General features: G+C 41.2%; 1 protein-coding gene across 1 annotated transcript; it reads left to right on the top strand.

The window, feature by feature from the left end:
• Window positions 1-1492: 1492 nt before the first annotated feature.
• MAT2B (methionine adenosyltransferase 2 non-catalytic beta subunit) lies at window positions 1493-11145 on the top strand. The gene is made up of 7 exons (XM_065734496.1): window positions 1493-1611; window positions 4190-4384; window positions 5212-5326; window positions 5595-5747; window positions 7961-8154; window positions 8485-8598; window positions 9576-11145. The coding sequence occupies exons 1-7, from the start codon at window positions 1549-1551 to the stop codon at window positions 9744-9746; spliced, it is 1005 nt and encodes a 334-aa protein (XP_065590568.1). The 5' UTR covers window positions 1493-1548; the 3' UTR covers window positions 9747-11145.
• The last annotated feature ends 11930 nt before the right edge of the window (window positions 11146-23075 follow it).

The raw sequence follows: 23075 nt of genomic DNA, 5'->3' as shown, positions 1-23075 counted from the left end.
ATAAACCAGAATGCGAGAAGCTGATGGGAAAGCCTTGACAAAAGCAAGTGTTTTCAATAATATAAACTGTCCTCTTATTTCAAGAGACAAAGGCAAGTGAATGGTAACAAAAGGCTCTACAAAGTTCAGTCATATGGAATTGATAGCACTGAATTAATGCAGCATTTTAAGTGCATGTGTCCTTCATCAACTTAGCGGAAGTTTATCAAAGCAGGAACACGCAGCAAGCACAGTGAAGTACTGTACTGCAAGGAGTGCAGGAGTGGTTTTCTAGCTTATGCGTTTCTTTCCTACTACCTTAATGCATAGGACTTTCTACTCTAATTGGCAGCTTTGCTTAAGTCCATTTTTAAATCCTTCTTAAACTTCCAAGAGCATGTTTTGCACTAGCAAAAGTAAGGGAGAAACTCTCAGAAATGATTTGGCCATCTTTTTAGCGCATTGCTCTAACAGTTAAAGCAGATAGTGTAGAGCAAATGTGTGAATAGTAAAGGTGAAAACTGATGACCTTGGAGGTCTTTTCCAACCTTGATTCTCTAAGAAGGGGCAGGGAGAGCTCTGAATTGTGCAGTACTTGCGCTCGCTCATGCTGCTGTTACCAAGTTCATGTGGGGCAGCTTAAATGGTGCAAGTGGGAATAAAACAAAGCTCAGTGGGATTCAGAACCACACGTGATGGGGCTTGGATTAGTGTCCTGGTCTGTAAGGTCAACTGAGCTATTGTTCCTTTCACTCTATGTGCTCTCTGCTGACAAAAGCAGGCGAAGGTGCAGCTCAATCATTTCCCTGTCTCATAATTCCTCCTGAGGTGATGCCTGAAGTGCTGGCAGAGCCGGGGCAGGTAGGTGCTGGCTGGGGCTGGTAAGGGACCACTGCTGCACTTTGATATTAGGTTGTAAGGGAAGAGAAAGAGAAGGGAACTAGCAGTTGTTTCTGTAAGTGCAGCCTGAACTAGAGGGGTCTGGTCACCCATCATTGTGTTATGCTTTAATGACTGTGCTGTGGGCTATAATCAAGTAGATCTTACTGATTACAGTGCACCAATTAGCTTAAATATACATATATATAAATCGTAAAAATGATAAAAGTTACTGCTTGCACGATAATTTCTTTCAATATTTACAAAGCTACTCTGACCTGCTCTGTTTCTACCAGCAGGGTTAAAGGGAACAGCTGCCCACTGTTTCGCAGCTCTATTCCGGCAGCCCCTTGAGGGAGCCGTGCCTCACCTCGCACTGAATTCTGATCCCGCCGTGCTGCTGCAGCGTTCGCTGTCTCCGTTACGCATTAAGGCGTTAAAACACAATTTTACAATGACCGAACGGGCACTGTTCTCCCCGCTGGTTTCCAGCAGCGGCAAAAGGACCCCCGCGCCCCACACCCCCCCTCCCGCTGCCGGTAGGGGCGCGCTCCCGCCGCCGCCCTCAGCCCTCTTAAGGCTCCTCAGCCAATCAGCGCGCGGCACCGCGCGGCCCTGGGAGGGCGCGTCCACCGGCGGCGACGGCGCAGCGGAGGAGGCCGAGGCCCCGCGGGGCTGCGCGCGGCGGCCATGGTGGGCCGCGAGAAGGAGCTCAAGATCCGCTTCGTGCCCGGGCGCTGCGAGCTGGTGGAGGTGCGCTGGGCCGCGTGCTGCCGGGGCTTCTGCCGCCGCGCCGGCCTCGGAGGGCCGCGGGCTTCGGACGGGCGGGGGCCGAGGGGCCGCCGTGCGGGGCCTGCGGGGTTGCCTCCTGCCGCCCGGCCGGGGTGCGCCCGCTGCGCGTTTCCGCACCGCCGGACCCGAGCGGTCGAGTTCCGAACGATACCCGAGAGCCCTGAAGCGTTACGGCCGCGGCGCCCAGCGGGCTCGCCTGCCCCCGGCCGAAGCGCTCTGCCGAAGCTGGAGCTCCGCATACCGCTGCTCCCGCGGGGGTTTATCTGTGGGCAGCGCTGCCCGCAGCCGCGCGGTTGGCGGCGTTTGACGCGCGACTGAGGAGGAGCGGCCGCCGGTACCGATCGGCCGCACCAGCAGCTTTACCCCACCCCAACCCCCCGGGCTTCCGGCCCGGCCCGGGCTGCTGTCGGGGCCTCTGTCCCCTTCGCGCGATGCGGTGGCGGTGTCCCGGCGGCTCGGCGTTACGGCGGTCTGCCGTTAAGTGGGAATTGTGGAGCTCTGTGCTGCCCGGCTCTGATCCCTCGTGTGGCTGTCGTGCCGGCAGGTCGCGGTTCTCAACTCGAAGCGCTTTTGCTCTTCCCATCAATCATACTGTTATCTTGTGTTTCGGTGGCGGCCGCAAAGTGACGTTAGGTCTCCTTCGCGTTACTTGCTTTCCTCTGTACATGACTGCTCACGTGGAATTAGGCGATTGTGTTGTTCGCTTACTGAAGGTACTGTGTCACGTTTTTAGAACACGTGATCCTTCTTGTTTCTGTAACTAGTCTTTGATGTGGCTGACACATACCCTCTGTCTGCAGGAGTGACAGTAATTTCTCTATGAGGCTGAGTAGTCCGGAACAGAGAAAGCAATCGCCGTTTTCTTGTTCCCACATCTCAGAGGCACAGGGGCAGCCCTGAGGGGGAGTTAACACGCTTCTCTTCTCTAATCAAAATCACTGTAAAGATAAAAGGTTTTTTTTTTCTGTCTTTTTTTGTTTGTTTGTTTTTAATCATGATTGTTGTTTTCCAGCTAGGAGTTACCCATTTTCACCCAGTACTTATGGGGGTAAATCACTCTCTGCCCATAATGCTGAGGAATATAGATGTGTGGTGCTGGGAGGCTGACACAGCTGCTTTGGGCTCGGCTGTGCCCGGCACACCTCTACATGTACCTGGCAGGACAGAAGCTTTCAGATTCAAAGGGCAAAGGGCAGAGAAATCATTGCCACAATCAGCAGTAGTGCACGTGTGGTGGTGCTGAAGCTGTGAGGATGCTCAGAACAGCGTGGGTTATCAGAACTGCGTAGCAGACAGTGTTTCCAGAAGTGCAATCAGCATGGTGTCCTTGTGCATGGTGCACTTGGGAAGTTCAGGTTTTACAGTTCCTGTACACCTGAAGCTTTCATTATTGACATAGCAGCATGTGCTTTCATTTTTGTTCTTAGCAGGCTTTTGCTCAACAATACGTGTAGAAGGAAAGTATGAAAGGACATAAAGGTTGCACAGGCAGCTGTGAGTCAGTGCTTGACTTAAGGGCTTGACAGTCTAGGGAGTGGTGCTGAGGAGAGGGGAACTCTGTGTGGACTGACTGCTGCAGTGAAGTAAAGCCTTACTTGGCTGTACAGACTGAGAGGTTAAGGAATCTAATCACTTTCACCTGCCTTTTATTAAACTAAGACAAGAGAGCAGTAGTTTTGGTTTCTTTGTTGTTAGGCCGTTGTGTTTGTAAACAATGAATATTATTTAGTAATATGTATGTTGTGCCGGAAGTGATGCCTCCTATTTGATAGAACAAACTGTCAGCTTCAAAGCACTGTTCTTCAGCAGTCACCAGTTAGCTATGCTTTTTCACCTCTGCCGATAAAACTGGGCAAGCAGAGGTGACCTGCTGTCAGCACAGCTGACACGCACCACCCACCACCTCACTGTGCTCACATCCTCTGTTTAATCTCCTTAAACATTCAGCAAGTGTTGAGAAATGTCACTGGGTGCCATTTTCTGAGCATGCAGGAATTCAGTGACACACACACACATGATTCTATGTCACATGCCATTATGTCGTACTGTCCCTTTGCTACCATCTGTCACACAGCAACAGAGTGTAATGGAATATCTCACCAGCATCCGCCTCTGATGTCATGGAACAGCATAATAAAATAGGAGGCATTATTTTCAGAGATGCCTTTGTAAAATTCTAGCCTTCCAGTGCCATGATCCCTGCTTTTGCACTCACAGTGTGTTAGCAGATTATGAATGAACTTAAAACTTGACATTTGAGTTTATCTTTGGACGTTTGTGGGTTTTTTGTTCCTCTCTTGTGAAAGTACATGAATTTCCTATTTGGATTTTGTATTCAGCACCTTCAGTAACATGTTTAAGTACTTGGCTCTGTACAATATCAGTGCTCCCCAGAGTTTGTTTTCCATGAGGCGCTCAATTCAAAACGCACTGCAATGGAAGCTCATTAATACAGTCACACTCCCTGTAGCCTTGCTAACACTTCGAGAAGTCACTAAATAACAATAGAATGCAAACTTATCCTGTTCTCCTCTCCTAGGAAGATATCGATATTCCCAGTAGACGAGTTCTGGTCACTGGTGCTACAGGACTTCTTGGTAGAGCTGTGTTTAGAGAATTCAATGAAAATAATTGGAATGCTGTTGGCTGTGGATACAGAAGAGCTCAGCCTAAATTTGAGCAGGTTAATCTACTCAACTCTATTGCAGTTCATGACATTGTCCACGATTTTCAGGTGAGTTTCTGGAGTAGGCAGATAAGGTGCTTGACATGGGTAGCTGGCAGCACCGTTCTGATACTCAGGCCACATGGTTTTAGTGGAACTAATGGTTTGGTAGAGCTCTGAAATACGCTGTCGTTGTCTTTGCCATATCTGAGTATAGTTTTACTCTGTAGGTACAAATAATTTTATCATCATTGCCATAGGAAGAATGCAGGTGGTAAATATGTATGTCCGTACACTGGCTCTTGTGCTTTAAAGAAAAGGGTAACATGAGTTTAGACATTGTAAGTAACCACGTGTCTAGTGTGCAGGATGAGCAGTGTGCTGTTTTCCTGTTCTGATTTGCAAGGGGAGTAGTTAAAACCAGAGAAACATTATGCAGGGTGCTACTGTAGAAAGTAGCTTTAAACATGCAGTTAATGATCTGTATATTAAACCATGTGAGTAGAGCTTATCCAGAAGTAGTTTGGGTCATTTATTTTTTCCAGTAACATTATGTGTGAGATATTGCACTTTTCTGTATTTTGCATTATTTTGCTGTTTAAGGAAAAAAAAAAAAAAAAGCCCACCTCGGTCTTTCTGTAAGATTGAAGTTACTGGAGACCATGAGTGCAAAACTAATGATCAGCTTCTGTTGGTGTTCTAATACAAAACCTTGAGGCAGCTTGATTTTGTTACGCTTCCTAAGGAAAGCTTGTGCTGATTACATTACTTTTGTAATGCTACTTCTTACAGTATTTCTCACATCTTAGTGAAATGCCTTTTTGCCTGAGGGACTTAGGATCAAGCTGCAATTTCTTGACGGTGTTCGTTGATCTCAATTATTGTTTCATTTCCAGCCTCATGTTATAGTGCACTGTGCTGCTGAAAGACGGCCAGATGTTGTGGAAAGCCAACCAGATGCTGCTTCCCAGCTCAATGTGGCTGCGTCAGGGAACTTGGCCAAAGAGGCAGGTAAGGAGGCTGGCTTGTGATGTGGTGTCTTGGACTGCTGCGTTTACGTAGGCAGAAACTGAAACATGAGTTATTCAAAGTTCTGAATGTTATTTCTGCTGCAGTGAGTCCATGTTCTACGTGTGGTACATGTGTATGTATCAAGGATCAGTGAAAAGACAGAGCTAGAAGACAAAGTCTTCTAGAAGGGAGAATTGTTCAAGGGTTTGCTGAGATTTCAATCAAGACATGAATTAAAATGGATTATGTACAAATGTTTTCCTTCTAGCTGGAATTGGAGCATTTCTGATCTACATCAGTACAGACTATGTATTTGATGGAACAAGCCCTCCTTATAAAGAGACTGATGCACCAAATCCCCTGAACTTATATGGCAAAACCAAACTGGAGGGTGAAAAGGCAGTACTGGAAAATAATGAAGGTAAGAATATGCTCACACATTTTTAATAGAAGTTTCCTATTCTGCTTAGTTGTATGTTATCTTATTTAACTCCTTTGTCAGAGATAAAGTTGCAAAACCTTGGAAAATTTAGAAAATCATGATCAGGAATCAGTCCTACTCATAAGTCAACAGAGGCTTTGTTTCATAATTGTGCTGGACTTAATGTGTCTTCCTAGTTCTCTGCTGATGGACATTTGCAGGAGTTTGTCTACGAAAAATCACCTGATTTTTCTAAAGAAAACTAAAACACAGCATTAATATGTTGTAATGTCACAACCTTTACCACACAGCGTATAGCTGCTGATACCTGGAGGGATGCATTGCACTTGTTCTAAATGGTTATTTCCTTATAGGGGAAAATCAGACTTGTGATTCAAGTTTTTGGTTTTGGTTTTCTTAAGTAATCTCCTGTTTTGCTCTCATTGCATAAGCCACTGGACTTCCCATGTACCACACACATTAGATTTCTGCTGTTACACAGAGTCACAGAACTGTAGGGGTTGGAAAGGATCTCCAGAGATCATCGAGTCCAACCCCCTGCCAAAGCAGCTCCCAGCCCAGGTTGCACAGGTAGGCGACCAGGTGGGTCTTGAATGTCTCCAGAGGAGATTCTACCACCTCTCTGTGCAGCCTGTGCCACTGCTCCGTCACTGCACTGTGAAGAAGTTCCCACACACATTTGTGCAGAACTTCCTATGCTTCAGTTTTTATTATAACTTTATAAAGGGTTCTGATTTTAAACAGTTTGTTTCACTATTCAAGTCTTGATGAAAATTGGCACATGAAATGCATACATGGAATTTTTAAAACTTAGAAAAACAGAATTGAAAATGTCCCCTTTTCTTTTAAAATTTAAGAGGTTTAACTGTTTCTAGATAATAATTTGTCAGTTTTTACTCACAGATAAAAAGAAAATAAACTTTTTTTTTTTAATTCCAATAAATGTGAAGAAAATAATCTCGGTGTTCATGCTTGCCATTAGAAGTAAGAAATAAATTTTCTAATTAAAAAAAAAACCTGCCAGGAAAAGTCTACTTGAAGTAAAATTCAATTAAAAGGTTATTCTTTCTATCTCCTACTCAAATATTGTCTCAAATATAATCTCTGAACTTGACTGTGATGCTGTTTTCTCCTGCTTCTAGCTTGGCCATGAAGATAGGACTGCACCAAATTCAAGTACATGTGCATCTCTTCATAGATCCTTCCACAATTCAGCATTTCAGTTTTGTTTCATAATGTTTTTAAATACGATCAAGCTGTAGTGGGTTGCAGCAGTTACATTAGCAGAAAGAACTTTGAGATGGTACTGAGTAAGATGAACACTTCTAAAGATACTGAGAAAGAGATTTATGTATATTTATATGTATTTACATGTTTGTTGAGTGAACAAATGACTGTTTCTAGAGCAGCAGCAAATCAGTGTCATGGCTGTTATCTTTGTTTTTTAAATTGTTTGGTTTTGGGATTTTTGAACTGCCTATAGCAATTATATCTGCATTACTTTTGATCTGTTTTAGTCTTCTTGGACTCTTCCTCGAAGGACCTTTAGTCTTTCTGAGATACTTGTATGATGTATTCCATTATTCCATCATTAAATGTTTTTGTCTTTGGACTTGTTTACTGTTGATTTGATTTCTCAATTCACTATTTCACATCTAATACTTTTTCCCAAGGTATTCTGTTTTTCTGTTCCTTAGATGTAAAATTTCTAGTTGTTTCTGATGTTCCTGTCTTTTTGTGGTGTGAATATTCTCCTTTTCTGCAGAGAATTTCTGCATGCTGGGTGAAATGTATCCGTGATGGATGGTTGGTGTTAGTGTTCCTGTTTTTACCCAGAGATGACGTGGAGTGTTGGAATAACTACAGTTACTTTTTCTTTTTTTTTTTTTTTTAACTGTTCTTCCTAACCCGGTCAGACTTTCTGGTTGCTCTTGCAGTATTAATGTAAGCTTGTTTGGACTGAAAAAAAAGTAACTTATGAACTTAGTATTCATGAACAGTGCTTTGAGGAAGCAACATTCAAAATCGTATTCAGACTACAGATATATTCATTGCTTTTTGTTCCTTATTTGTACATTCTTAATATCACCAGCAGATTTCTCAACGCTTCCAAAACATCCTTCAGGTTACAGTGCAGCATTAGTGCCTATTTGCAACACCATTAATACTCTTCAAAATACTGTGTCTTTTAGGTGCTGCAGTACTTAGGATTCCTGTATTGTATGGAGAGGTGGAAAGACTGGAGGAAAGTGCTGTAACTGTTATGTTTGATAAAGTGCAGTTCAGTAATAAATCTGCCAACATGGACCATTGGCAACAGAGGTTTCCTACGAATGTGAAGGACGTAGCAGTTGTTTGCAGACAACTAGCAGAAAAAAGAATGCTGGTAAGAATTTCAAGAAAAAAAATCAGTTCAAGTTCTTACTGAATGACTGAGAACTGCTTCTAACCTGCATTATTCTTTGTATTTCTGTAACAGTGGGAGGGAGGAAGGAGCTATCTGTAAGACTGCAGTATCTGCTTTACATGACAGTGTGCCAGTATTCTGATATTTGATACAAAAATGGGCGAAGTGACAGGAAGGTCCTTCTGAGGTGCTGTAACTTGCCACTTTGGATGGGATCACAGTGCAAACTTATTCTGCACAGTTCTTACATGGGAATTAGTCTGAAGGCTGGCTGCTTTATTTTCATTTGTGTTTCCTGTTTTCTCCTAGGACCCCTCCATAAAAGGGACGTTTCACTGGTCTGGCAACGAGCAGATGACTAAGTATGAAATGGCATGTGCCATTGCAGATGCTTTCAACCTTCCCAGCAGCCACTTGAGACCAGTAAGTGATAACTGTTGAGCCTGTAGAAAGAAGGAGGTGCTTTATCTTTTCACATAGTAGGTCCTGGGCCCACATTGGCTCTACAAGTAAACCTCTTCTTCAGGACAGTCTGTATGGGTATATTTAGTGCAGCAGTTGTATTGCTGCAGATGTTACCTGGACTGATGGATTATCAAAATTACCTAGTCAGTAACCAGTAACTCTGTACTGCAGTATTAGTTCTGCACAACAGTTCCCCTTGTTAGGAAGCAAAGCTGTATTTTATGTTCTGTTTCTTAAAAAACAAAACAAACAAACAAACAAACAAAAAAGGTTGACAGCATTATCTTGGAGGTAGGAATCTGAAAGAACTTTTCAGTTTTCTTTCTGAATCCAGGCACTTAAGAACTTACTCTTTTTTGCTTTGCTTAAAAACATAACTGCAGCTGTGTTGATGCTCAAAAATAAGACTACTCTAAAATAAGTACTGATAATGTTGTTAGGACTTAACATACAAGGAAGGATAGAAAGTGAAATTCCAGGGAGTGTAATTAGTAGCAGCTGGAACCAAAATGTGACTTAGAACTTGGAGAAAAAGTCTGAAATATTTCTTGTTAAATCTATTTCTATTCGAGTTTATACTAATTAAGATGTGGTTCTGTCAGCATTCCGGAGCATTTTTTTTACCCTGTAACTACAGTCATAGGACAAAAATAGGGATAAAACATCTAAGAGTACAGGTAGTAATAGGTATTAGAGAAATGACACAACTCAAGACACTTCACATCACTCTTCCTGATGTCTCTGATGTCGAAATGGAGTTAACTGTAAAAAAAAAAACCAAGAACACAATACAGTTGGAGAAAGGAGGAGAACTTACTTGAATAAAAAGATGTAAGTGAAACTTCTAAATGAACGTATATATGAGAATTTTTTTTTTTTTTGCCATTTCTTATTGTTTGGTGGTGTGTTCTTTTCTGTGTTACTCATTTTTTTAGATTACTGATTGTCCAGTTGTGGGAGCTCTTCGTCCAAGGAATGCTCAGCTCGACTGCTCCAAGTTGGAGATGCTGGGGATAGGTCAGAGAACACCATTTCGAGCTGGAATCAAAGAATCACTTTGGCCTTTCCTTGTTGACAAGAGATGGAGGCAGACTGTCTTCCATTAGTTTGTAACTTTTTTAGTAAAAGTATGGTATGTGGCACTTTTTTAAAAGAAAAAATAGTTTTGTATGAGTGTTCTTAAATTGTGACACTTACAAGTTTTCATTTAATCAGGTAAACGTGTGGTCTTGCACTAGTGAAACTGTTAGCCTGAAAAAGTTCAGTGACAAACACTGAGCCTGTACGACATCCCAGATCCTTCCTTCCATTCGTACCGGTCCAACCTAATGTCTGTTTGTAGCAGGTTGTGGTTCTTAGTAGTCAGCACCATTTGATGCTAAGAAAGACTCAGATGACTTGTAGACTTCTTTTTAGCTGAAACATGCTGTTGATGCTTAAGGTCTGTGCCATCATTGTATATACCATTTCACTTCCTTAAAAGACATGGTCAGTTACTTTGTCACCAAAAATCTGAGTTACTTGTTTTTAATTTCTGAAGTTGTTGTTACTATGAAGTTAAACTGAAACAGGGATTGTAAAATGTTGTTTTGCTTGAGCTTGAATCAAAATGTTTTTTAAAAGAAAAGTGAAACTTTATTTTTGCAATTATCAAGTGTACTTTTTATGCTTGAAATATTTTCAGAGTGTTCTGTAATTTGAATGCCTGCAGCTTCATATTTGTATGGCAAATTGTACGCACTTGTTTTAATGATCATTGAAGCTAGATTAGGGTGGGGAAAAACAGTTTTGACCTTTGTTTTGGGGCAAATATCCTTTGGAGGATATTTTTTTTTTGTTATTTTCATCTTTCTCTTCTTTTCTGCATAGTATTTGGAATTGGTGAAATTATTTGTTGAAAGATATTGCTAGTAAATAAACATGAGAGAAGAGAGGAAAGGTATTTCAAGAGTTTATAGCACTCCAGCTTTTTTTGCACAGACTCAGATCTTGCACTGATGCAGCTTGTTCTGGAACAGCAAAGTGCATATGTTAAATGTTTGCACTGTAATAATGCAATCACAGTAGTCTAATATAACCAAACCTTGAATCTGCTTATATTTAGTCCTTGAAATTGAACTCAATAGCTACATAAGGTAGATGAAGAATATGGTTTGCAGAGGTTAGCCTCTGAAGTTGTTAAACAGCATACATGCTCTGAGATTGCCAGCAGACCATTAGTAAAACTAGGAGAAGCTGCATTTCTATTATAATTTATTTTTCTGAGATTGAAATGAAGAGCAGGTGAGAAGATATTCATCTTTAAAAACATAGGTGGGGGATAAAGGGTGGGGCAAAAACAGACCAAATCAAAAGAAAGTCAGCTTTACATTCAGTTCTTTAACTTTCAACTGGCATATGTATGCTAAGAGTTCATTATCCTGGTTTGTTTTTAGACTGAAGTCCTGATATACTCCTGGTAACCTGTTTCCAAAGTGACAATAAATATATATTGCAGCATGAGAAGCATTTGTTGATTCTTTATTTTCTCACAAGATTTGTGTGTTCAAAGCCATAAGTACTTCTAATTCCTGCCAGCTGAAAGTGATTGTGTGAAGTATGGCATCAGAAGGTCAGCCCTGTTTGAATCCTCACTGTAGGCTTATTTTGATATTTATATTCATTGCTCTCTAACAGCTAAGGGAATAAAGAAGCCATTGGTTTTGAAGCCTCCTCTGAGTTCAAGAAAAACCTGATGTTTCTTAGGAGTGAGTCATCTGTAGGAATTTCTTGTCTGTTCCAGGAAGCACTGAGGTACAGAAGGGTTTACTTTCCAGTAGAAGTTCTGTGGCAGAAGTCTTGGTGGTGAAATATCCAATAGCTTTTGTACACAGCTGGGTTTTTATGCCCAGCAGGTTTATCAAATAGATTGTTGCAGGTTTTGATTTTATTTTGATTTGTGTTTAGGTTTAAACAACTTCCTTGCATCTGAACTTCCCAATTCACTGATAGGGCAAGGATTTTGCAAACAAATTACAAAAGCAACAAAAAGAAGTAAATATATGAGCCAAACTTAGTTGGATTTTGGAGTTCTAGCTTATATTAAATTTCAAATATAATACATCTTCTGATAAATGTTGAAAGAAAAATAAACTTGATGTTATAACTCCCTGTAGACACTTTGCTGTGTTAACTTGGAGACCCACTGTTGATGAAGTATAAGTGAAAAAGAAAAATCAGATGATGTATGGAATAATTTTTACCCAAATTCTTGAGGTTGTCCACGAAAACCTCTACAATTTCAGCTCAGAACAATCTTTTAGCTCTTGTATTCTCATTTTTTATTGTATATCGATCGAGCGAAGCTAGATTGTTGGAAGCTGGTGATATTCCTCATCAAAGAAAGAAGGGTAAGATACAAAATGTCACACTGGCATTTTTGTGATCCTCTGTCTGCTGCCTGGAAGAGGATGTGGCCAAGTGATCAATGCAGCTGTCAGCCCCATATGAAATCACCATGTCTGAAGGAAGGCGGAAGCAGTGTTCTCTAAGTACTGCATCCTTGTGGAACGGAGATACCAAATCTTCCCACTGGGCTATAGCTGTTCTGTACTCCTCTCTAAACTAAAACACACATCTGTAAAGCTACAACTGGCGTAGCAAAAGCTACATTCCTTACCATTCTCATACCCATCACCTGCCTTACAGCAGATGGATTTAAAAGGCTGCTACAAAACAGGGATTGCGACTGAAGCAGAAGGGTTGGGAATTGTAATATGTATATTTTACAGTGAAAAAAAATAAACTCAGAACATCTCAAATTCTGCAGAACACAGAGAACATACTACTTCATAAAATCCACTGTCATCTTGCTGTCCAGGCTTTCTCTGCTCTACTATTTCTGTAATTTGTTCTTAATACAGATTTGCAGAAAAAAAACATAATGAAAAATAACTCCTATGAATGGGGTTGTTCTGTGGGTTGGGTGAAAACATTCACTCAGCCCCCCCTGACATAACCTACCCATGCTAATACCACACCCACATAAACCTTTTATCTGAATTCACTGCATTTGAGTTTTCTACTGTAGAAGTGAATATGGGTATCTGAATAAGGAGTGCAGGCTTGAACCCATTTTTCAGTGGGTAATCTCACAAGCAATAACTGAACTTGTTAAGGCAGATTTCCCAGTGCAGTGTGTGCTTCAGAGGGAATTCATGTCCGTTTAGGGGGTTCAGAAAACATGCTTTGTGTGGAAAGTCTGACTCTAGCAGACTAACTCTTGCTCCAGCCCACTCTAATGTACCTTCAGGTTCCACTTTCTTGCAGCGGCTCCGTGGCAACCTGCATGGCACCTGCCAGAGCAGAAGAAGAGCAGGACAAGCAGTTGGTGGGGTGTGAGGGCAGGAGTGGATGCTTCCATCTGTGGATGTGAACCCGGGGGCTGGGAGGACTGGCAGCAGAGAAGCAGCAGCTGCAGGACTGTGAGGTGTCCTCTGGGTACACTGAGCGTGGGTGCTGATGGCAGGAACCCAAAACTCAAAGCAGTGTTTCATTTTGCATTGGAGTTTTTTCTCTTTGATTACCATCTGCAATAACATGCCCGAATGGGCAACCCAAATTTATATCCAATTTACTTCCCAAATGAAAAGAGAAAACATACTAGTAGAGTAAACTGTAACAGTGTATACCTGTCAGACACACTTAATTTCCAATGGTACCAGTCAGTTCTGACCTACATTTACTCGAGGTTGGTTTACACTAGCTCACTAGTAACATAAATCAGCTGAATTTTTAACCATCCTTTTCCCAGATGCTCTATATTTAAAACAAGTCTAGATTTCCTATCTTCTCTCCCTTCTTTCTTTCTTATTTTTTAAGATACAGCACTGCTTTATTTAAGCTGTGTTTGGGTCTAATGTTTTAACTTTGCAATCCGTCATCATTCTCACATAGAAAAATGCTTGAGCATCTCAGGGATTATGGTGTAACAGGAGCTTAGATAAACTGTGTAACAAGGCAGAAATGTATAGCCTCTGACTATATACCCTGTTTTTGAAGAGATTTTGGAGTTTAGAGATAAATTAAATTGTAAGCTTACCACTGTCTCAAGGGACCTTGAGTTGCAGCCTTGGGCTCGGAGATCTTGTGGCATTGCAGTGCTGCTTGTTTACTTTATAACTTGTATTTGCCTGAATTTGTGTTTAATTAAAACCTTAGAGAAATGATACTTCTGTATGGGCTGGCTTCTTTATAACCTGAGAAAGGGCTCTCAAGGAAGACTGGCTGTTTTGTGACACTGCCTTCCAAAATAATGACTGTTGTGTAATGTTGTAGGGCATTTGCGAGCATGAATGATTGTCCTTAGTAGTTATGTAAAAAGAAGTGTATAAACAACAGGGAATGGGAATTACATTAAGAAAACTATCACAGAAAAGATTTCTGCCTCTGCTTACTGTTCCATTGATTTCAGTAGGGCTCCTTACTGTGCCTACATTCAAGCACTGACATTGATGCTTTAGCATATCTTGATGGGAGAATAAAGACACAGATTGTCTCCATACATGCATCAGAAGTGCAGTTTGACAGTATTCTCTTGGGGTTACTGAATGTATATCAGAACCAGAACAGAGCAGGTAAGTTCCAAATCTTTTTATTGCTGTCTAGGAACTGATAGTGATGGCAGTGGGCACACTCACAGGAGGATGGACCTGATTAGGTCCCAGAAGTCACCGTTTGTACCCCAACCTCAGTGGCAATTCTTTATATTGGTAAAAGGCAAAGTAAAGGCTAAACTGTTTTTAGATTTTACTTTAAAGAAAACTGGGAAAGATAATTTCTCACTTCATTATTAGCAGTAGTGCAGAGAAAATGGAAAAAACGTTTAATAGGAAAATATCTGTATCTGGGCCTCTTGTATCAAAGCAAAGACTTTTTCATTGCCATTGGAAGAGGACAAAAAAGACACAATAGGCCCATATGGCCAGAGAAAGCTTCTTTCGAGCATCCAGGGCCAATGGATGTAAAACTTATTTATACATATACTTTTTTCAGACCTACTGCTGTCCTCCTCCCTCCACTAGTGCCTCAGCACACACATCTTTTTTGTCAGCAGTAGGAATTTTAATTCTTTAGTTTCCGATCCTTGTTTTGTATATTTTATTTGCCTGCTGCACTGGATGCACAGCTTGTTGTGCCTGTTGCCACTGCCTCTGTGGGAAGTTTCCAAAGTGGCCCTGTTCATTACACTTTCAAATATCACATTCTGCTTTTGCCTGGTGATTCAAGCAGTGTATTTTTATTCTGCCTCAACAAATGAATGGTCTAATTTTCAGAATAACTGATCATCTTCTAACAGTGAGTGACTTGGCAATTCTGAGTTAACAGAATACAGCAAAATCTGGACAGTAGTTCTAAAAAGTCTGAATTATTGATAGGAAAATAAGGTATGCACACACACACACACACAAAAACCACCTTAGAATCAAGGGAAAGAATCATTAAGAAGTTTGGATTTTGATAGCAGTCCTAGTCATTTCGTTTTGTTGAGTCAAGAGATAAAAAGAGACAACACAAATATCTTGTTTTCCTTCAATTAATTTAACAATAACCCTGAATAACTCATCTCTGATGTAAACTCCAGATCCACGACAAGGTGATGGAGGGCACGATCAACACATCTGCAGATGGTACCAAATTGGGATATTCAGACAAACCTAAACAAGCTGGAGGAATGGGCAACTGTGGCTATATAGAATCCAGCATGAACAAATGACGAGTGCTGCACTTGGGAAGGAAAAGCCCTTTTCAGTTGATCCTGGATGAGCAGCAGCTATGCAGGAAGGACACTGGGTTCCTAGTGGACAGCAAGAAATTGAAGAATGATTGAATAAGAGACAAAGGACATAAACTGAAACGTGCAGTTTACGCTGGACATGAGAGAAGCCTTCCACAGTATGAGAACAGTGAATCACTGGAAGAGGTTGCCCAGAGAGGCTGTACAGTTCTTGGAGGTTTTCAAGACTAAACTGAAAAAGCCACCAGGTCTTACCTCAGGGCTGACCCTGCTTTGCGTAGGAGATTAAATTAGAGGCCTCTGTGGTCCCTTCTGACCTGAATTACCCTATGATCCTATGACAGAAAAGGGTTAAAGGGACCATGAAAATGCAGAAAGAAGTGAAATGTATTTATAAGCAGCAAATAGCTGCCGGGAATGCTGTAAGAAAGGATGAAGATGTATGATGCTGATGCTGCAAGTAGTCTAAATGAATTTCTTTGGCCCATTATTCATGAGATAGACTGAAGGTCAAATTCTGGAAAGCAGACTAAGTGAGATGTTAAAAGGTTTTATGATTATGCTGGAGCAGACAGGCAATTAGAAGTATTAAAAGCTGACAAGGCACAAGGTCAAGATGAATTATACATTTCAGTATTCTAGCAGGAGTGGGAAGAGGAATACTTTGAGTAGCTCATCCCTTGGAACAGTGGTGCTTCAAAAGCTAGGTGTAGGTCTGAAGTACTGAAGATGAACAAACATGCCCTTGTACACAAGGGGGATTTATTTTGCCTGAGTTCCTTTTCCACAGGAAGATAGCAGTGAAAGAGTTTGTGAAAAGGATAAGGAAATGTCCAAATGAAGACAACGGAATGTTCTTCTGTGTGATATTCTACATATTTTCTCAAAATAACCACTCTAGATTGTAAATGAACAGTCTTGCAATACAGCTCTACCATCCCTGCAACAACAGACAATACAGGCACACATAACCAAGTGGGTGAAAGCAGCAGGTATTTTTTATCCTTTCCTAAGTTCCTAAACATTCAAGAGGCTTTAAGAAGAGCTGCTTGATTCACACGGGTGAAGTGGAAGCTTCAGATTTTCTCCCTGAGGACTTAGAACACTGTACTTCCCTGACTACAGGGGACTACGCTTTCATTGATTGTCTAAAGAGAAATAAACTAAGTTAGTGCATGACTGTTTCAGGTCTTTATTGGATAGTTGGCTCCAGTATGAATGCAAGTGTGTACACTGATAACAATGTACACAAACTCAACAGATACTGAGAAAAAAAAAAGTGTAGAGAGACACAATGAAAGTATATAATCAGTGTCTATAAACAAAGTCCTCTATCTGAAAACAAATTAAATAACATTAGCATAGGTGAAGATATGATTAATTCCATATCTCAAATATCAACATTTGTAATATTCATCAATGTTTCCATGTAAACAAGATGTAAATAACAATACTGTAAGAGAATAACTGTCTTAAAGAGATACTTCATCATACTGAGATGTAAGCAATGTTCAACAAATTATGCAAATCTCTCTTGGAAAGTCTTTTCTGGGCAGTTAGGGATCCATGCACTATGCAGAACAGTTAAATCCCTATCATACACTCTGAGTCTCTAGCCACCCTGCAACAGACAGTGCTTGTCTCTTTTACTCAAGTCCAAGGTACTTTATAAGTGTACTGATAATTTCAACTTGATTTTCAAAGGCACAGAAGGAATATTATGTCTTCGGTCACTGTGAACTGGATGCAAAATACTTAAGTGAACATTTATTTGTACTTTTGATATCCCCTCTTTTCTTTGTTTGTTCACTGCAATTAAGCGGGGAGCTCTGCACAATGTCCTTCTCCCTCCTGCTGAGAATTGTTCTAGTTTATTCTATCAGGAGAAAAGTACAACTTCTTCAGCGCCTAGAAACATGATTCATCTAGCTGAGACCACGGGGGATTCTTGCTAAGTGACCGCACATCCCACCAACGTGGAGGCCTCTATTCTGAAGGTCAGCGATAAACAAAGGCAGAGGAAGGGAACAAGTCTGAAACACAAAGTTCCAACCAAATCTCTGGCAACATTGGTGCTGGGCCCTCACTATCTGCAGAGTGAAGGACTTGTTTCCTCTTCTTTCTGGGGCAATGCATCTGAAGTTGGGTGAAAGTGCAGCAAAATATTACTGTCTGTATTCAGACCTTCTTTTAATTCTGTTTTTGTTTCAGATCACAGATTGGTCTCAGGACTGATTTTTGAAGACTTTGAATGGGGAAAGGAGAGATACAATGGAGGAGGCTGATTATGGCAATAACTAGTAGGGACAACATAGAAAGAAGACGTGAGAAAAATTCAAGGGGACAAATTTAACAGTGAGATGCAGGCTCAAATATTCAGATTTAGCACTGCATACAGAAGTCAGCACTGTGAGGGCACTCCTGGACCTGGCAGGGATTAGCTGCAGTGTAGGGTTTACCCTGACTCACAGACACACTCCAGGACAGCTGGGAACATTTTGCCTGGAGGAGCTGCTGAAGAACCTCTTGAGTCCTTGACCTGGGCCAAGGCTCAGCATGGAGCTCAAGCCCTTTGCACCTTCACTGGACTGCTAATGGCCCATCCCAATCGTCTGCTCCTCCTCAGCAAGGGAGCTATTAGATAAGGCACCTTCAACATAGCTTTTCCAAATTGTCAAGCCTGTATGAGGAAAAACCTCTAGGCTGGCTGGGAGAAGAGATGTAGCTTGGAAGGTTTTCTTTCTTGAGTCTGGGTGGTGGCCATTTTGTCTTACTCTTTAAAAAGTATGTATTTCATTGATAATTTATTAAAGGACAAAGCAGAGCATTAGGCATCTAATATGAGCAGGATGACTGGAAGAAGATTGAGAACACTGCAGGCTTGTAAATCTGATCTCAGTGGCAGCAAATACATGGAGAGCAATTATGCAAACAGAACGTTTAGATATATGTAATTGCTTAAGGGGTAGTCAGCATGGATCCTGGAAAAGAAGATTAGGGAAGATAAATGTGCCTGGTGGCTCTGAGTAGGCAGGATGGAGAGAGTGGTATCATTTATCTGGATTATGGGGAGGGAGGGGAAAATTTCTTAATCCTACACAGCCCAAAAGATGACTCATTTTTTTCCAAAGTCTTTAAACATAGCTTGGGAAAAGGCAGCTAGTGGACTTGATAATGGCAGGTAGAAATAACGTGCAAAAATATCTTGTAATGTTTTTATTACAGAAACTCTCTACCTGATTTTCAGAGACTGCTTAATGGGCCCCTGAGGCTTTGTATTTCTCTCAGTTGCTTATAAGGAACCCCTACTGACTCCAGTCCTGTCCTAATATAACCCCAGTCACTGCAGCAGTCCTATAGCAGGGGCTTGGTCCTGTGCTCTCTTCACGAGTGTCTACTCTCCAGAGTTAAGGTACAGGGGAAGGGCCCTAAGCTGGCATCAAGGCCTACGCTGGTGATTACTGGTGCAGCTGCCCCAGGTAAAGCACATGCTCCTCTGGAACTTGGTGGCTTCGGGCTGCAGATGTGTTTTCTTCCTCATTTCTACACGGGCCATCTATTTCTGTGGGTGGTGAGTTACCGTGATACAGCTCAGAGGTATTTTGCACCAGAGTGTCACTGTGCTCTGCTGGCCCCGTGCAGTTCCTTTTGTTTTGATCTGATGCGTAAAGAATAATTACTCGAGACGTTTAAATTAATTTTGAGGCCTTTCTCTGTGTGTTCGTGGCGCTCCCTGTGTGCAAGGTACGGATGATGTGGGCAACCTGTGAGGCGCAGGTGGGGTTTGCCTGAAGCAAGCCTCATCAGGACAAATAAGCTGCAGCTGGGGGTGAAGGAAGACATTTTCTCTTAACACTGAGGGGCCGTGGCTAGAAACCTTCCTCGTGTTGCAGCAACAAAGCAATCAAGAATATATCTTGTATTATTAGCGCCGCGCTTTGAGGAAGGGATCTTCCTGAGGAGCTGTTTCCCGGCAGCGCTGCCGCTAGAGGTCTGTGTTGTCCCGTTAAAGCGCTGCTGTGCTGGAGCAGATGGCGCGCTTCTTAGACTGCGTCGAGCCTATTTTTCCTTTACTGAAGCGTGAGGGAATTCGGTGTTTGCAGGTAGAAGCAGATAGTAGTTAAAAATTTATAATGTTTATTACTTCTTTGTGCATTTATATTGATGGGGCAGCAAAGTAGTTGATCTGTCTTCATCCGTTTGATGGACACATGCTAATGTAGTGAGTAGGGCATTCATTCTGTCTCTGATGTAACACTTGAAGAATAGATGATATTTAGTTGGAAATGTCACAGAAGGAATGTGCACACATCAATTTCTTGACGCTGCCTGTCTCTTAAGATTACAGGTGCATTTTTCTACAGGGACGTTAGGATGGCTGGAGGCAGTGTGATTATTTTGGGGTGTATGCATGTGTAGAAATATGTCTTGTGGTTCCTTTTGTGCACGACAGCTGAGAAGTGGCCCAAAATCTGAAATATTTGGGTGAATTCAAGGATGTTGTTGTGTTGATTTTTAGCAACTGATAAAAAAAATGAAAAGTAGCAATTGGTTCAGGCTATTTACTATAAAACAAGGAGAGATTTTGGGGAAAAAGAAGAGTGCTATATGAATTTACATATTAATTTCTTTTCAAATTCATTTTATAAGGTGCTTAGTAACATTTTAACACTGCAAAATGGAATAGTTATTTTTGTGGGATGTTCATCTCATTCATTACAGTAACACATACATCAACAGAGGAGTGAGGAACAAAACACAGGAACCTTCTCATTTTGCCTCTTGACACTGTGGAAATAGAAATCTTTCATTCCTTCTTACTACAGAAGATTGCATAAGCATTGAGGAAAAATCCACCTCATCCTGAAATGCACTTTTGACCCCTTGTCTTTGACCCTGACACATATTCTTGAACTGGACATAAAATCCTGGCAGTTCTGCTTGGTTTGGTAAAAGGCAAGTTTGCAGAGAGAGACAGGAAATCCATTCCTACTCTGTAGATTTATCACAAAAATGCCTAAAGCAAACAGCAAAGTAAGTTTGCTTTACAGGAGACAAACTCCCACCTTTGCTCTTTCAAAGACCCTGTTTACAAGTTAAAACCATGGCTCAGTCTGACTTTCTTCTTAAGCTCCCAATCTGTAGGTGCTGCCTGAATGCACATACAGAGGAGGAAAATCGGAAGATACCCTGCTGCTATCGTGGTCTAGCAGAAGTGCTTGATGTTCTGAATATAGAATGAATATATAGAATGAATATAGTCTGAAAACCTGGAGAGCTGAAGCTGAGATAATGGCATGTGTGCTGTCACTAGCAAAATATGATTGCTGTGCGTAGGAGAAGTCCAGCTGAAATTATCCAGACCAATACAAGTCCTTCCAATAAAAATGCTTTCCCAATAAGCCTATTAATGGGCTGTATCATAGAAAGATTTCAAAAAGGTCAGTCCTCAAAGGTTCTGCCTACACTGGAATAGAGTTGTGCTTGAAAATGGTGTCGAGGCACAGTTTGAGTTCAGCTCTTGCTGCTCCGTTCTGACAATGATTTGGCAGCCTAGTAAGAGCTTGGATAAGATGTTAGATGTTATTTTCTTGGTGGAGGAGCGGAAGAGTTTTACTTTTGTTACATTTATTAAAAAAAAAAATACCACAACATTTCTGGCTGGCACAGGTGCTTTGGATTGTTTCTTAATATGGCTGGTTGTGTGCTAAACATTTTTCTGTGTTGCAGGTCATGGATGACAGGGAATCCATCTTGAATTCCTTTTAATACTGTTTTCAGTTTGGCTCCCTTCTCAAAATAGGCCCAATATGTATTTGAAAAGGGCAGAGTGAAATGAAATGATTACGGATTATGAAACGTACCTAGCAATACTAGCTGGCTCTAAGCACATCACAAGAAATTGCTGCTGTCATGTTTGTCTGTGTAAGTAGATAAATAAATAGAGGAAAGAAGGTAATGGAGGGGTAGAGATGTGTATTTGTTATCCTGGCTAGGAGGTCAGTACAACAAGCTTGTGGTGAGGTTAGGAAGAAAATCTAAGCATTTTGATACCCAGCGATCTGCTCTTTTTGCTGGATGTGACGGATTTGAGTTCAGGCACTCTCAGGAAACATTTAGTGGTAGTTTCTTTTTAAGGAAAACAGATAACTCTTCTGTGTTGTTTTTTTTTTTTTACTGGGTGCTCTTGTTGGCACAGTTCCTGTTGTAAAGCTATTTTTTTTATTTCTAGGTCATTTCCCTCTCTGTCTAGAAAACTCCTTTTAAACATCCTTTTCCAGATGATGTTATCACAGATAATAAATCACATGCCACAGTGTGGTATGGATTACCAAAAAGAAAAGCTTCCAAATTCTTATCAGTGGAACCTGCTTTGTTCCTATTTCCTCTTTGTGTTTAGTTCTGCACCGTTGCTTGCTTATAATCTCAGATGCATCATGAAGTCTTTTGGGGCCTTGAAAGGTCTTCTACAAATATAATGGAAACTAAAAAACGTATTATTACTACATAAACATTTGCTTGTGAATAGTTGCTGTATCTTCTAAGTCCTCTTGATGGCACTGGAGCCTTAGAGATGTATGCTCAGAAGGTCTCTCTTTCGGGCACCAAATCCTATTATCTAGGTTAGCTCATCTGTATTCAAAAGATCAATGTTGCATTATTACAAAGATCCTTTCAAGTGTAAAAAGGATGGCACTTCATTACAGAAAGTAAAAGAAACTAATCAAACTTTCTTGGTTAAATCATTGACTTTTTTAAGCAAAGGGCAAATTTAAGAATTTGAAAGTCCGAAATGTGAGAGCGCCTTACTGTTAAGGGTCTGTGCTGCTCTAACTTAAATCTTCTGAACACAGTTCTTGGATGTTCATGTAATCTGAAGAAAGTGCTCTGTTGCAGCTCTCCTGACAGCTTACGATTAAGCCAAGCAGCTGTTTGCCCTCATGAATCCGATCTACTCTATAGCTTTAGAGTGCTGTCCAGTTTGCAAAGTGTCTTTAAATGAGAGACCATCAGAGATGATCTTTTATTTCAGGGCAGTTGGGCTGTGCTTTAGCAATGCACAAGGAATTTTCAGTACATATGAAGTCAAAGCAGTGGTGTTTTTGAATCTTTGTCATCTGGGGCTGTGCAATTTGTCCTAACAAATAATTAGCTCCTTCCTTTTATTTTGTTTATGAATGGACAGCAGAGAGTTGTGCAGTGCCTTGGTGTAATGCTGATAGCTAACTCTTCTATCTCATGTCTCTTACACCTTTCCAAGTGCTTTGTTACAGAAAGGGTTATTAGCTCTTTACAGTACTGGTGGATAGATACAGGGCAGAACCTGGACCACTGAACTTCCACTCCTCAGTGAATTGGTACTGATTAGCAGCTCATCTGTGAACACCTCGCTGTGAATATTTGTAATTTGTGCTAGATTTACATATATTACTATTTCTTTTGCTTATTTCCCTTGTCTGATTAGATGACTTGTGTAGCTCACCAGCACTGGCAGACCTTACCATTGAAAATGCTGCTCAGAATTCCCTTCTGGTGACTGAGTGCTCAGTTAGTTTTCATGAATAAATCTCCAGCATCTGATCATCCACAGAAATGAACATAAATGGGTTATGAATGCAGCCAAATCAAAATTCAGCTTCAGTTGCATGCATATTCATGA

Source organism: Cyrtonyx montezumae, unplaced genomic scaffold, assembly GCF_038088225.1.
Source record: "Cyrtonyx montezumae isolate F1298 unplaced genomic scaffold, pur_monq_1.0 scaffold_18, whole genome shotgun sequence".
In the NCBI taxonomy this organism is placed as follows: domain Eukaryota; kingdom Metazoa; phylum Chordata; class Aves; order Galliformes; family Odontophoridae; genus Cyrtonyx; species Cyrtonyx montezumae.
This window is presented reverse-complemented; position numbering and strand designations above follow the sequence as displayed.

Excerpts from the sequence above, each read along its gene's own strand:
- MAT2B (XM_065734496.1), top strand. The coding sequence starts at position 1,549 with ATGGTGGGCCGCGAGAAGGAGCTCAAGATCCGCTTCGTGCCCGGGCGC. Across the intron at positions 1,612-4,189 it reads GGCGCTGCGAGCTGGTGGAG|GAAGATATCGATATTCCCAG; the intron begins GTGCGCTGGGCC and ends CTCCTCTCCTAG. Across the intron at positions 8,599-9,575 it reads CCAGCAGCCACTTGAGACCA|ATTACTGATTGTCCAGTTGT; the intron begins GTAAGTGATAAC and ends TCATTTTTTTAG.